We start from the raw sequence: 16,000 nt of genomic DNA, 5'->3' as shown, positions 1-16,000 counted from the left end.
TCCTTTAAAGACCTGTCATTAGTCTGTCATTTTTCTACTTATAATATAAAGGCAATTTCAACTTGCAGATATTTCTGACAGGAACATTAATCATGCTTATATAGTTTATATACATTGCTATTCAACATAAAACAATGCTGTCAGTTTGCATGCCGTCCTATTAACATTTACAGTTATTTGATTTTAATCCAGTATGAGTTTATTACTGATTAGTGATAAACCTGTTTTTCTCTTTATGATATATAGTAACACAAAGTATACTTATATCTGACATATATAGAGCAACTGGACTATTTCTTTTTTATTATTTAAACCCACCTTGATGTATCCCCAAGATACAGATAACAAATAGTTTGCCTCAGGCATTTTTGGAAGATTTTGCAGAGCAAAACAAGAAATCTCCTATGCAGAATCTGCAGATCAGGAGGAGGAATCTCTCAATAGCAAGAACAGTCTGGAGCCTTTGTCAGTGAAAGCCTAAAATTCCAGCAATCCTGGGTACTCCTGACTACACATCAGTTAGCATTGCTTTCCAGCCTAGCATGAAGACTGTGGTGTTGGAAATTGCAGGCGCAAGCACACACACACACACACGTACAAATGATACGATTGGCTGCATGAAGGAACCAGAAGATCTAATCCAAATGTTTGCAGCAAGTTATCTTAAAGCGCTTTGATGTTTGGCAGGCTGAAGGGGTATCCCCTTCCAGAAAGAACCGTGCACTTGAACACAGAGAGAGAAAAAAAGAGGAATAGCAGTTGCTTTTCACAGATATTGCCGTCTTTAGCAACAGACTCATCTAAAGATAAAACGGAGGAATCCCTGTGTTATATGCAAACAACAAAAAAAGGAAGTGAGCAATCAGTGCTCCTCTCAGTCAGGGCTTTTGTGATTGCATTAAATCCCTCTCCATCCACATTGTATATGTTTTCTACCTCATTATTAGTGTACTTCATGTTTTCTTAGGGTTTTTTTTTTTTAAATCATGGAGAATGCATCTCAAGGTATTAGCCACGTTCGAACGAGCAATACCAAATCGTGTTCATTCCTGCAACATGTTATTCGTGCAGCTCGAAACCTGAGATTATTGTCGTATTATCTTGCTACAACATCCGTTCCGAGAAGCAAGCCTTCCAACCTTCAATAAGACATTTCTTCCCTTGCGTCTGTTAAAGACTGCAGTCTAAACAATGCAACTTGAGATGCCTGACTTTTTCCAAAACGGTATTTTTTGGAATATTTTTTGGAGTATTTTTCGTGTGTCCTGTGTGTGTGTGTGTGTGCCAAGTGTCAAACAGAACCAGCTCCTCTGAGGCAAGATGCGTTACCACTAAATGGGAGATAATCCAAGATGAAATAACGATTGCCAATGAAAACCTACGCCAATTACTCTTTCCCTCTCCACCTTTCAGCCATCAGGAAATTCCTAAGAATACAACTGGGGGCACAATGCTTTTTTTCCTAATTAGCAGCCAGAGTTGTTTCATAACGTGACGATTTCCTCCGCCCCCCCCCGTGTCCCTTGTTAAGGGCTCCCATTCATCGGGTCAAGAGAATGCCATGGCAACAGGGCCACGTGACCGCCGGTCTCTCTTACTGGAAGGCTTCCCTCCCGATCCCCGTGTCGCAGCGGTGACGGCTCTGCCGCAAGAACCCCGCAAGCGGTGGAAACCAATTAGAAGCTAATTTCACAGTCTTAAAGAGCCCAGTATCCCGGCATAAAATTTCTTATGGTTAAAAAGAGAGAAGGGGGTGGGGTGGGGAAAGGAAGGGCTAAATAGCTAATTAGCAGATCCGAACGGGATCTATAAAAGCTGCTTTCAGGAAATCATCTTCTCCTCCTTAACAGAAAAGCCAGTTAAAATCTTAATAACAGCAATAACACTTGAGACTCATATACCACTTCACAGCCCTCTCTAAGCGGTTTACAGAGTCAGCATATTGCCCCCAACAATCTTGGGTCCTCGTTTTACAGACCACGGGAAGGATGGAAGGCTGAGTCAACCTTGAGCCTGGTGAGATTCGAACTGTCAAGCAGTCAGCAGAAGTAGCCTGCAGTACTGCATTCTAACTACTCTGCCACCAGGGTTTTCAAAATCTTAATAATAAACACAGCACCCTAATTTAGGAGCTCTGAACAGTTTAATGAGTTTGGGTTAATTTTAGAGAACCCTGATATTTAACTTATCTTGCATCCTGAATGTGTATATGTCCCCTTATTCAGCTGCTACCTTAATTGCTCTTAGGCTACCCTTTTTTAACCATAGCTACAGATGAGCCCCGTTTCTTGCATCATTGCCTTGCCCAACAGCATGCCTTTCCCCTTTCAGAAATCAATGGAATGAATACCTCAGGGAGATCAAGTGATAGGGCAGCCAACAGCATGATAGCAACTGTATGCCTGCTGCCTCTGTGGAATAAGCCTGGCCTCCTCCCTGCTTATTTTTACATTATCCATCTCTGCGCCATGAAACCTCAGCTTTGAATAACAACAAAGTTATGAAAAAATGAAGGGCCGAAAGGATTCTAACCATTTTATAAATGTGGTACTCAATTTCCTGCAGCTTTCAGAGTCTGGAATGAGAATGACTCTTTGAAGCAAGGACTTTTGGCAACCCCAATATCTTTATTGCCTTTCCCATTTTAAGGCTCTCCTGTTATCCAACCCATGACAGAGAGAAGGCAGAGCAGATTATTAAAAAAAAAACAAAAAACAGCAAAGATTCTTCCCCTTTTTAAAATTAGTGTTTATCATAAAAAATTAAAAAATAAAGTGCAGATGTTTTAGCCACTGTTAAGGTAGATGTTGATGTGGAAAACAACCAGTTCCTTGTCTTCAAAACCAATAAGAAACCAGTACATTCAGAAATCAATGTATTGTCACGAGTTATATGAATAGCATGCAAATTATACCCAAATTGTCCAATATAAAGTGAGAATATCCTATTTCAATTTGCTAAATGTTGGTTTCTAAAATTTGAAATAGGTACTTAGGATGCTTGACTAGGATTTTTTAAAAATTCATTGTGGTATGAGAGTGTTCATAATTAGTAACTGTATCTAAAATTGTTAGTATTATCTTGCAGAAACCTGACTAAAAAAACCTACATTGTAAATAAGTATGATCACTCATTATCAAATTATTTGGAAGTTTGCTTCTTCCTAACCACCAGAAACAATATTCCAATGAATCATAACACATAAAAGTTGGTGATGCTTCATCTTAGTCACAGAACTAAATAGGGGTCTTTCAAATTTAATACTAGTTTTAGTTTTTATGGAGTTTCTGTAAACAACTGATCAAAAATCAGGCAGTATTTTGATCTCAGAAATATCCATCAGAGACTGCAGATACAAAAGTTTGTAGCCATCTCATCAGAACAAACTCTTTAGCGCCCTCCATCTAATGCTTATCTCATTTTACTTTGGCATATAAAGATATGGTAGAGTGATTACATACTCTTTAATAGTTGAAAAATCAAGCCAATAAATATTTCAATACCAAAATTGCCTTGCTAATAGGAATTGTTGATATATTTCTAATGATGTAAAATTTTGGGAGTTAGGTGGCCTCAATATGAATGAATAAAAATCCTAGAACATCCAGCCTAGCTATGATTTGTCAAAAAAAAAAAAAAAAGTGAAAGGTGTCAGGATGTGATTTAGAAGAACATCCATGTTTAGTACCCTTGGGTTATTATTCCTATTAACTCTGCTATGACCCATGCTTTCTGTTAAAACACCTCTCTGAAACAGCGACATGGCTACCATGGCTACCTTATGCTAATAGTGTACTATGTTAATAATGTTTCTGTTATTTTTATTTGTGTCTTAAATATTGAATATGGAAATGCTTTGAATTTTAAGTACACCTGTAACCAAAATTTGAAATGCTAAAAGGCCAGGCACAGTCATTGTATTTATTTAACAGCTACATATAACTTTGAGGCTTTGAAATATAAACTGCAATATGCTTATAAAATATTACCTCTGGTGAGTTAAATGCTAAATGGACAGCTGCCTACAACGATAGATAAACTGAATAGGAACCTTTGGAATTGCCTGTTTGAATTTCTGCTTCAAAGAAGATACTACAGAAGCAGTCACATGAACAGTGGTAACTTCTGATCTGCGTCACTCTCCTCTAGCTCATGGAGGTTTACTGCCGAAAATGTCATAAGATATAGACAGGACAAGGTGTAAATGATGCTCAATGTGAAGGTCAGAAATCCTAGCTGTGTGGGCACATGGGAGAATAACTTTCGGCTGATGAATCTCATTTAAGACTCACATCAAAGGATCAGTAGGCAAGCCTTAAAGTATCCCAGAAATTGGGAACAAAAATGCAGCTTAATATATTTAGTTTCATACTTGTAATCACAAAATAAAACGCTGCAATATAAATGCTAAAAATCTGAAAAGGAGATTGAAATTATTAAGAAGAGATTGTCTCTTAGGTTAAAATTTGATAATGGAGAATTCCTTTTATTTTATTCATTTTTTGAGAGCCTGGTTACCTACCTAGATCAGGGCTGTCAAACTTGCGGCCCGTGGACTAGATGAGTCATGCGCTGCCCACGCCTGGTTTAGCGAAGGGGAAAAAAGTTGTGATACGTCACGTGACAACGCCGTGACGACGCGAGTTTGACACCCCTGACTTAGATAATAAAAACTGGCACAAAGTTTTCTATGAAAACAGCATGAATGTTGCAAGTACTTATTGATTTGCCATATTCATAATAGTGAGAGTTGAGACCCTGAATTTCTCAGAGTAGAGATGCGAGTTATATCCACATCTAGCTTTATAGTCAAGAACTGCAACCTGAAAAGACGATTAAACAATGTGGGTGGGAGTAATAAGGTCTGGAATTAAACAATAGTGCATATAAAGCTGGGAACTGCACCTTCAGGCTGACAGACAACATTTAACTGTTTTAGTGGTTTTAGTATGCAGTAAAGATTCTTATCTTGACAACTGAGCCTGACAATAACAGATTCCTTCAGGATGTAGCAATTCAAAGGAAAACCAATCTAAATGGAAACAGCTTAGGGATCTCATTGAATTCAGACAAGTGCTTAACTGAACACATGGTTCCACTGATTTCAAAATGTAGGTAAATGTTTTCAGCTTGTGCCACAGTATTTGAAGGAACAACTTCCACTATATTCCTGACCATATTTTAAGAGAATCTAAAGGGGGGACCTGCTCGAGCAGATTCACAGGAGTCTCCTGAGCAGTGGTAGCTACCTCCTTGTGAAAAGTTCTGTTCAGTGATAAATGTCTGGCACTGGTTTAGTTATATTTTTGTAAAGCAAGCAAATACAGTTTCATTCTATTTTTTCTTGCCCAGGAATGCATTATTAACTTCTCTCATACTATATATTAATTTATTGTTTATTTTGTACATTTTATACCATACTGAGTGCCTATTTTTATCAATAATTTAATTTAAAAAACTAATTATTTAAACTTTATTTAATGGGAAGTAGTATACAAACATTTTAGATAAATAATTTCTGTTTCCAGTAATTTTTTTCAGGAAAGGACCATATTTCACTGTCATTATATAGTTCTATGGGATAGAAAAAAACAACCAACAGCTACCTATTTTTGATTATCAGGTGATAATCCTGATAAATGCCTATACATTGAACAATGTCTTTTTATCACATAAACCCATGAATGCTCTGAAGTGTATTCTTTTGTAAAATTGGTAATAAAGCAAAGAAAATAAATACTTTGGATTAAGTAGTTTGCATTGACTCATATAAATGCAGCACCATGTGTTTAAAAGAATATGTAGGTTTGAATGGTATTCTTCATTTAAAATCAAATTACATTTTATATTTTTAATCAACAATGCTGCACATATGATGTATTGCAAGATTACACATCATGTTTCACATCTGATTAGACATTTATTCTAAAATTCTAAAACCTTTAAACAATGGTTGAAGTATACATAAAGTTGTGAAAAACAGATTCTAGTTGTGTCAGTTTCCTGTTATACAAGTTTTGAAATTACTATAAAATAATGGTTACCTGATTAAGTTTTCCTGACATTGAGTCATTCAGCAAATTGATCTGCCTATTGTAACAGTGATTAAGTGTGATGGAGGCCTTGCTTTGTTTTAAAAACATTGTGACATTTTTACTCTCAAATGCTTGATCAAAGAGCCTTGATAGTACAGGGGTTTAGTGCACCCTGTTATTAACACAGCTGCCTGCAATTTCTGCTAGTTCGAATCTCTCCAAGGCTCAAGGTTGACTCAGCCTTCCATCCATTCTAAGGTAGGTGAAATGAGGACCCAGTTTGTGGGGGCAATAAGCTGACTTTGTATAAAATATACAAAAGAATGAAGGCTATTGCTTAACGCATTGTAAGCCGCCCTGAGTCTCCGGAGAAGGGCGGCATATAAATCAAATTAAAAAAAAAAAAATCTTTGGGTGTTACTATTTTAGATTTACACTAAAGCTAGGTAAAGTTTCATTTTTCATTTTTGCAGCCTTGTTGATGATTTTGCCTTCTCCAAGCTATCCACACGATAGACTGCAACTTTCATTAAATCAGCCAGCACAGTCAGTGATTTGCTAGGAATGATTAAAGGTACAGATACAATATGTCAGGGAAGCAGCCATTGGGGGAAGCTAATTTTATAGGAAAGAACTGATATGTATTTTTATGATTCAAACTGACAGTTTGATAATGAGTGAATACAGTAAACTGAAATAGATTATAGATAAACAACTGCGCGATGGTGATGGCAATATATAATATATTCTTATCCACTATAGGCAATATTTGCTGACACAGTGATGCCAAAATGATGCAATGTACATTAAAATATCAAAAACTTTGCCTTTCTATATTTCTGTTGCACATTGCATGTACGGTAGGTATGAAAGTGATGTTTATATCATGCCTATCCCCTCTCTTGCTCATTTTTGCATATGTGTGAGAAATAATTGGTTCAGATGTAAAAAAAAATCTATCCAATAAAATTCTCCAAATAAAAGAAAGGACTTATTTTCTTCATAGTCTTAAAATAGTATCTGTTGTTAGGAAGCATTTCTAGAATTCTATATTCCTTGCCTAGTTTATATAGAGTGTATATCCTCTATAATCTAATTTCCAGATGGTTTTGGTTCTTTTCGAAGAAATTAAACTTGGCTGCATCTGTTATGTCTAAACATTCTTAGGGGCAAAGATATCTGCCAAAAAAATTGAGGAATTTATGAATGAAAGAGAAAGATTCACAATCTACTTGGTGTGGTTGATTAGTACAGAGAAAAATTCCACTGGATCTTCTATGCATGGATGTCTCACCAGGAGCAAATCTCAATTTGAAGAGTTTCCCTATTAAACAAGTCTTAGTGCACCACTGATTGCATTTCTTTACAGACAAAAGCCAATACCTATTTACACAATACACATTTATTTCAAAATAGTACTTTTCCTTTTCAGTACAGGTTTGTCAAGCCCTATTCAGTAATTTGCAATTGCATCAAAATAACTTGCAAACCAAAAAATATGTCTTGGGTTGGAGGCATTTGTGTCAGAAGGGTTAAGTAAAGATTTCCCCGTTTTCCATGAAGAGTCAGTAAATCCAGGCTCTTCCATGGAAGCCACTTACATCAGTTGCTATTTCTCACCCCAAGCAACATAGGATGGTATTTATGAGAACAACAGACAGGGGGACTGACGTTTCCTCTGTTCTAAACTCCTTGACAAAAGCTAATATATAAATCTAACAAAGGAAAATACTATTAGTGTAGTTTATAGCACGAGCGCATCTACAGATGAAATAGATAATATGACTGCCCATATGAAAATGTAAATGTATGTAATGTACATACCGTAGTCTCTGTTCTGGTGTTTCCATTTTTTGTATTTATCTTATGGCTCATTGCTGGTTCATGTTCACATGTAATAAAATTAAGAAAATACTATCCTAACAAAGCCAGAATATGCACAAGCAGCTTTAATTACATAAAAGCTCTTTGTTCTCAGTTTTTTCTTTTCCATAGATTTGGAAACTCTCTGGAAATCTGTACTTCACAGGAGCTTCCCATTACATGTATGTTTGAATTATGGTTAATTGCTCCCTTAGGATGAATAAGCTACTTTCGGTCCATGATTTAAAACTGGCTTATGATGAACGTAGCTTCAAGGCCTCTTAGAAAGTAACAGATAGTAAAAATGTTCTGGTTATTCCCTTGTTTTGCGAGAAGAACCAATACATACTCTCATTTAATTAGCCAGGGTTTCTGTGTGAGCATTGCAGGCAGAAATCTAAATGTTATGTTTCTCTTTGAAAACATTATAGTAATTCCTTTATTACTTATGTAAACACAAGACTGGAAGGAAAAGCACTTTTCAGCTTAGATAGATTAGCTAATTATGCTATAGTTATAACTTTGGCAGAATGCTTGTTTCCTAAATATCAAGATTGTGCATATAGTTCTGAAATAAAAACACAATGCCCATTTTGTACCAGATTTTGGATATGTTCCAGTCAAGATGAAGCCTTACTGATTTCAGTGAAGTTAAACTTTTAAAAATTATTTTAATTTACTTCTCTTGGTCTTAATACTGTTTAGCCTTTATCAACAACACATACCTTTTGTTTTGTCACTGTACAAATAATATGGAAGTAAGATGTATTTCTGTTGTCTCTTGAACTTATTTAACTTTTTGAATTTATCATCATAAACTAAATTAAAATAAGATAATTTCCCCCTTATAATAATTTCCAGGAGCTAGACCAAGATGGAAAGGCATGGGTTTATTAAATTAACTTTAGGCAGTAAGATATTTAAAAGAAAAGGAGCAAAATTTCTTCCCTGACCTCCTCCCTTTATGGTTAATTCTAGGGTGAAAAAGCTTAATATCATGCAAAGAGATTAAAGTGGACTAGGTAGCTAAAGGTAAAGGTTCCCCTCGCACATATGTGCTAGTCGTTCCCGAATCTAGGGGGTGGTGCTCATCTTCATTTCAAAGCCGAAGAGCCAGCACTATCTGAAGACGTCTCCGTGGTCATGTAGCCGGCATGACTAAATGCCAAAGGCACACGGAATGCTGTTACCTTCCCACCAAAGGTGGTCCCTAATTTTCTACTTGCATTTTTTACATGCTTTCGAACTGTTAGGTTGGCAGAAGCTGGGACAAGTAATGGGATCTCACCCCGTTACGTGGCACTAGGGTTTCAAACCGCTGAACTGCCAACCTTTCGATCGACAAGCTCAGCATCTTAGCCACTGAGCCACTATGTCCCTTCCGAGTACCAACATGTATATATACTAGTGCTTTGTTTCATGCCACTTTAACAAAATATAACAAAATAGTATGTAGTTACATGCAACCTATTTTAGCTCTTGTACACATTTTTCTTCCACAATTGCTTTAGAAGAAAACTAGAATATTTTTAGATAGAATTTACTATATTGTATGGATGTTTGGGCCAATGTCAAGTGTAATAGCATTAGGAATCTTGTCAGAATAAAACCTCTCTTTTCCAGGATGAGTTTGCTTCTCTAAAAACAAAGGAAGAACTTAGCACTCTTTTAATTTAGCACCTGCCTTTAAATATACGTCTTATAAAAAGAGATACAGGTACAAAGACCTGTCTTCATGTGATGTGAAAACACAATGCAGGAAAACGTGCAGGAGAAGTTGGCATCGGCTGATGGTATGTTTGGGAAATCTCAGTTCTACTAAATGCTTTATTTGACTCTATAATCCAGTTTAAACAAAGGATAATAAATAGTACAGAGCTAGAGACAAGTTATGCACGAATGCACATCACTAAATTCTGGCTCAAGACCAAAAATATTTTAAAAGCACACATTTCCTTGAATATCACCTTCCAATCTAACAAGTAATCCTTCCCTTTCCTCTGAAAAATCATTTTGGCAACAAGGGCCAAAAGTGTGGCTTCTGTTGCTAATATTTTTCAAATGATTTTCAGACAATCAGTACGTGCACATTTTATTCAAGGAAACACTAATAATGGGCCATAATAATTATCCATATTAATTAAATCATCAATAATGGGCCATAATTAAATCACTAGTTACTTCCCAGCTCACATAACATTTTTTTCTTTCTGTTGTCCTGAATTGTTCTATTCATATATCATGAAAAATAGGTCTCCTCTGAATCAAACTTGATTCTTGTACACTATATGCATAATATCCATTTGGTTTTCTTGACAAGTGAAATAGTTTGCTACTGCCTTCTTCCAAGATTTCCTTTTTGTTTTGCTTCCCAGTCTGAACCACAGCCCTGGTATTCCCTCTGGGTTTCCCATCTACTAGGTCCAACTCTGCTTAGGTTGCTGCCCAGGAAAAATCAACCAGGTGTTCCCACCTATTAAAACCATCTTTAACACCTCCCCCTCATCATGTGGAAAAGGTGACCTGTTGAAAATATGGTACTTTATATGCAGACAAACAAAAGTCATATTAAACATGTGGTTATCTATGAAACAAATGAATCATGACAAAACTCCTTCAACCTATTTATGAAGAGGAGGAATGGTATCTAAACACATTGGGCAAGAATACAAATGGTTAATTTGTTCAACCATATCCATTCCAGAAGTGTCATCATTCTGACTTTCTTGACTATACTTTCCCATGTTTATTGTGCTAATTTACAACACTCTTTGATAAAACCCTGAGTTTGGTTGGCTGGAGGAAATTTTATGACACAATTTGATCTTTCTGCATCCGATTTCAAAGACATGTTTAATGGTTATTTTGTCTTTTAGAAAATAGCTTAAAATAACCAACTAACATCTTGTAGGCTATGTATACATTTTATCAGGCAACCATTATTTCACAGTGATGGAAGACATCCTCCATCATCCATATTCTAGGATATTAAAGTGAACAGTGGGGTTACTGTTAAATGAGGTAAGAGAAGTTCCATTCTGGTAAGTGACACATGAAAAGAATATTCTGAAAGGTATCCAGTGACAAAAAGGATAAAGGCCTTAAGGATAAGGACAAAACCAGAAAATTGAAAGGATGCATTTTGATGAGATCTAAGATCTTTATTCATAAAGAATAAAGCCCAGTAATAAAGGCCTTTGGACCTATAAGTAAATAACAGTAGTAAAGCAAAATTTATGGATTCTATAAAAATGCTGTATTTCTTTAATATACAGTATATAACTATTGAATCCAGCAAATATCAGAGTGGGTTACAAGCAAAGCAACTAATGAAATACTAGCAATTCTTTTTCTGACACTTCCTTAGTTTGTTTTTTAGTGGCAGGCAGTCATTTAATCATACCAATAGCAATTGTTTAGTTGTGTTCTTTTTTTATTGAGTTGAAGATTACATATTTTAAAGATGCTGAGATTGAGAAACATGACCTCAAATAGACCCAAATATTTGCACAATTCACTTCTTTGAATAAGAAACAATATGGTTTCTTATTCCACCTGAAACTAAGTGATGAGGTTCAGAGGTTATCATATTAAATGTTCCCCAGGCTCAATAAGAAACAAGTCTTTACATTGTAACATTAAATTTAAAATTAATTAAATTAAATCATTATATTTGAACAACCTCATACTTGCAAGCATTTACTTTCTCTAGCTTGAGTTCATTTGAGATTTATCATATGTTTATTATGCTTTTTATAAAACCATGGGTAATTCTGAGTCCACTCTTATGGCTTATTAGTCTTTCATTTCTAGAAACATTTCTTTGCTTAGGCCACAGTTCCTAAGGACAAATGGCAATCAACAAAAAGGGAATCCCAAAAAATTCTATGATTTACAGCTGTTAAAGCCCCCTCGTAAGAAACAAAGAAAATGGAAGTAGCAGGTTTTCTAGTTGACTGCCAGCAGTTAATCCAAGTAAATCTTTTAGAGATGTATGACTATTTTGTAATGCAGATTAAACAAAGGAAATTACAGTAAACTCAAAAGCAAGAACAGCTTGGCACACCTTAAGCAAAACATCACGTACCAAGTGAGCTAGATTCAGTCCTGGCAAATTCACATCAGGTCCCCCCCATTTCTCAATATGGACATTGTGCAATGAAGCACATAGGCAAGGGGCAAGCAGCCAGGAATTACCTCCAAAGTTTACATTAGAGTACTCATGTTTAGTTTATTTAGCCTCCTAAAACCAAGACGTGAGTGTCCTATGTGCCTGAAAACCCTTTAGAAGGAGTGTAGCAAAAGTTTTGTATACATCAATAGATTTTAGTTTACAGATAAGGAGGACAATGGTCTAATATGTGACATTGCTAACAAAGGAGAGGAGGTATAATGAGACATTTCAGAAAGTGCCTACGTGATGGAAGGATGCATCTCCCTTGGGGTCATTTGAGTGACTCTAAAAATCTCAGCCTGTCTGATTCTGTGACTGCTGCTGTTCTCCTTACATCAGTCACGCCATATATAAAATAGCTAGACTCAAATGTGGGAAAAGAAGCTTGGTAAATTCTTCAGTCATAAACATAATATGCAATATAATTACCTAAGTAAAAGACTTGAAAACTGATATTCAAGTCTTCAACATTATAAAAATTATTGTCTAGGAGAACTAAAAATACACTGTCCTGGCAAATTGAAGTCCTAATTGTATAACATAAAATGTTTAATAGGAACATAATATTTTAAATTCACTAATCTCAGTTGTATATAAAGTCATATTAAAACATAGAATTACAAACCCTTCATATTAGCAGACAGATAAATATGTTGGGAATATTATTTGGTCCAGTGTTTTGTCTAATTAAGAGGCCATGCTATATAATCACAAAGTTGCAAGTCATAAATACCAATTATTATTCGTTAATACAATGATCATATAGATTAATGCTTACTAGAAATACCAACAATCATATAACATGAGGACGCACTCAATCTCTGCCTGCTTTTAGAGACCTTGGTTATATTAAAAGCAGACCCATCTGCCCAATGAATACAATAACTTATTATTATTTGATCTACACCTATGGTAATAGATGACTAAGACTATGGATAGGATTCAGAAATGAGCATAATGAATGTTAATTCAAATTAGAGATTGGAAACTTTGGCAATGTAGAAACTACATCAGAAAAACATCATGAAGCTGTAGGGCTAGCAGCAGTAACTGATATCAGTGATTGAATAGAACTGAAAATATTTGTTTATCATTTTAATAAAATATATATGCCAAACCACACATATTGATGTGCTGTATGAGGGAGTGGTTGCTGAGGGTGTTTGTTTTTTGCATCTTCACAATTGTTTTTAAAAGTTTCTGAATCTCTCTCCTGAATAGCAGGGAATAAATTCCTCGTATTCTAAGTACTTAAACATTTCCAGCTTGTTTACTGAAAGAAAGAAAAAACCCTGAATATTTTCACGTAGGATCTCTTGGTGTTTATCAATATCAAGAATCATCTTTTGGGAAGCAATTCTGAAAAGCTTTTCAAAACCAATCTTTCCTCTGTTGTCTCCTGTTTTTGCAATGCTGTACTTTTAAAACTACGTCTGTCAGGAAGGAGACAGGAAATTCGAGTCACACTTACAACAGCTGTGCCATGCCCACTATCATTCTGAAATGACGTAGTTTGGGCTTCAATGGCACGGAGCCAGGAACTTAGCAATAGCAGAGGTCAGGAAGATAGGTCACTGTTTTTACAGCCCTCACACTTGGAATCCTGCAGGATCTACTTGCTGCCTTCCTTTCTCTTCTGTTTTTCTGCTCTTTACTATGGGGAGCTAGAAACATCCTGTTTTCAAAACATTTGATTGTTTTGCAATTAGCAAATTTCTATGCAGAAGTCTTTGACGGAAGGAAGACAGATTATTCAGATACTTCACAGATGTGGGAAATTTGACAATAACTCAGCATATTTCAAAAGGCTTCTTAGGTTCTGAAAAGTTCAGTTTGCTCTATTTTCAGCTGTAAGCATTCAATTTTCAAATGGTTTTTCAAAAATTGCAACACAGAATAAATATGACATAGTAGAGACAAAATAAGAAGGGCAATGTAAACTCATTTCATATACAGTATATATGTAGGATATAATTTTACTTCTAAGAGAAGTAAAATTGGGACAATGCAATTTTATTTATGTGGTTTATTTAGAAAAAATCTAGTTTTAATTTTATTTGTACTCAAAAATTGATATAGTATTTGCCTGAATAGCTTTTTTCCTATGGAGAACAGTTGTATCATCTTCATCTCATTTAAGTTGATTATTCTTTACTTAATAATAGAAACAAACTACAAAGTATCTGCATAAGGCTCCAGCCTAGTGACCATCCTATAATGACCATTGTAAATGACTTCTAGACTATACTTATAAATATATATGAATGCACACTTTGAATGAGACTGATAAAAGAGAGTTAACAATAGAGTTCTAAGTAAATTGGGAGTTGAAAGCCTCTGAAGAAAGTTATACATGTTATTCACTAATCAGACCAGAGTGTAAAGTCTTTGCTTTAACACTGGGCAAAAATTTATTAAGTCCTTCAGTCAGACACAAGCCATGTTTTCTCTCAAAAATGCCTAAGATTATGGTTGAGGTGATATCCATGCCATCAGGGAATACATTGGCCTTCTGTTAACCAAAGGTTTGGCTAGCCAACTAAGGAGTGGTTTCAACTTTAAATAATATCCAACTCTTAGATATTAAAAGAGGTAAGTGTATTTGTCTTTAGAAAAAAAATAAACACTTTAGAATGCAAACGCATAAATACTAAATTATAATAAGAATCAAATATTTTAGATATCTCAAGTCTAAAAATCAACTTCCCATTATACCTTCTTACAGAGTTTAGAAATATCTCCACTGATGAAGCAGTATTTTATATGTATTGCTACTTTTAAGTTTCTTGTTTGGCATTTATGAGCTTAAGCATATTATTGTCAAGCTTAACTGGTTAGCTGTTCCAAACATATACAAGATACATGCAGGTAACATTACCATATGCAAAAATTTATATAAAATATATAACTAAAATTAAAACAAGCTCCACATATACAATCCATGGTAACTAAAGATTGTAGGTTGAAATGTGCACCTTATAAGCAATTTAATTTATTGAAGGGAAAAAAAAAACTAGCAAAAGTTTCATAAGGATAGTTGTACTTTTTATCTATATCATTCTTTTCAGTTGATTTGCTGATGATTGCTACTGCTGGTATACATTGTAGAAATAATATTAGAATATTTCTAGAATTACTTTTGGCATTACAGTTATGGTATATGCTATAATTTGTTTTCCAGCTTTCTAAATTGCTGTTTTTATTAATAATAGCAATGTTATATTTAATTTTATAACATTAAAAGTAGCAATACTTGATTAACTTCAATAGCATTCTGGTAAGGATTTTGAAAATTTGGACTCCTTTGTTTATATTGCTTTAATTTTTTACAATAGGTCAGCAATCTGACCTATCAAGGGAAGGCAGAAAAATTCATAACTTTTCACTTTGTTCTTAAAATACATTTGTTTGCATGTAATTTTTCTCTCTTACCTTATTGGATGCCATCTCACTAACAGATCGATAGGTCTGAATAGTTTCAAGTTGGTCTAAACACCAGTCCAATTCCTCCAAAGTTTCCATTGCTAATTTTTGGTAAGATTCTTCTGCAAATAAACACACAGACATGTAGTTAGGCTTGAGTGACGGCAGGCTTTCCATGGTGGAATTGCTGATCCGACTTGGTCCAACACTGCTGTAGGGACTGCAGTGCTCTTTCATCATAAGTTCTTCAGGCTGCTGTTCCACTCTCTAGTAGAACAAATCAATGCACGTCCAAGCTTTTGAATGGTCGTTGTGGTTTTGTGTATGTGTGTGTGTGGGGAGGAGTGTTCCTTGCTTTCTTTTTTGTCCTTCCTTGCAGGCTTTGAAGAATCAGTTTCTGTAATATATCAACAAACTTCCTCTACGAAGTGGTGTAGGAGGAGGGATACTCTCTGACAGTCTCATCTGCATATGTGTGCACTCACAGAAGAGCAGAGGAAAAGCA

The 16,000-nt window shown here is 35.3% G+C and overlaps 1 protein-coding gene across 6 annotated transcripts in view; it reads right to left on the bottom strand.

The window, feature by feature from the left end:
- Window positions 1-16,000, bottom strand: part of PDE4B (phosphodiesterase 4B) — a 273,652-nt gene that overhangs the window by 14,270 nt on the left and 243,382 nt on the right. For 5 of the 6 annotated variants that reach the window (XM_034433271.3, XM_087891079.1, XM_034433274.3 and 2 more), the window contains one exon: window positions 15,505-15,617. In XM_034433271.3, coding sequence (XP_034289162.1) covers window positions 15,505-15,617 — 113 coding nt within the window. Of the gene's footprint in view, window positions 1-318; window positions 1,593-15,504; window positions 15,618-16,000 lie in introns of those variants that run through there. The other variant, XM_034433275.3, reaches the window with a different exon arrangement.

This window comes from Pantherophis guttatus, chromosome 3 (assembly GCF_059756535.1).
Source record: "Pantherophis guttatus breed Tessera chromosome 3, ASM5975653v1, whole genome shotgun sequence".
NCBI lineage: Eukaryota > Metazoa > Chordata > Lepidosauria > Squamata > Colubridae > Pantherophis > Pantherophis guttatus.
The sequence above is the reverse complement of the archived record's forward strand: the minus strand, read 5'-3'. Positions and strand labels throughout refer to the sequence as shown.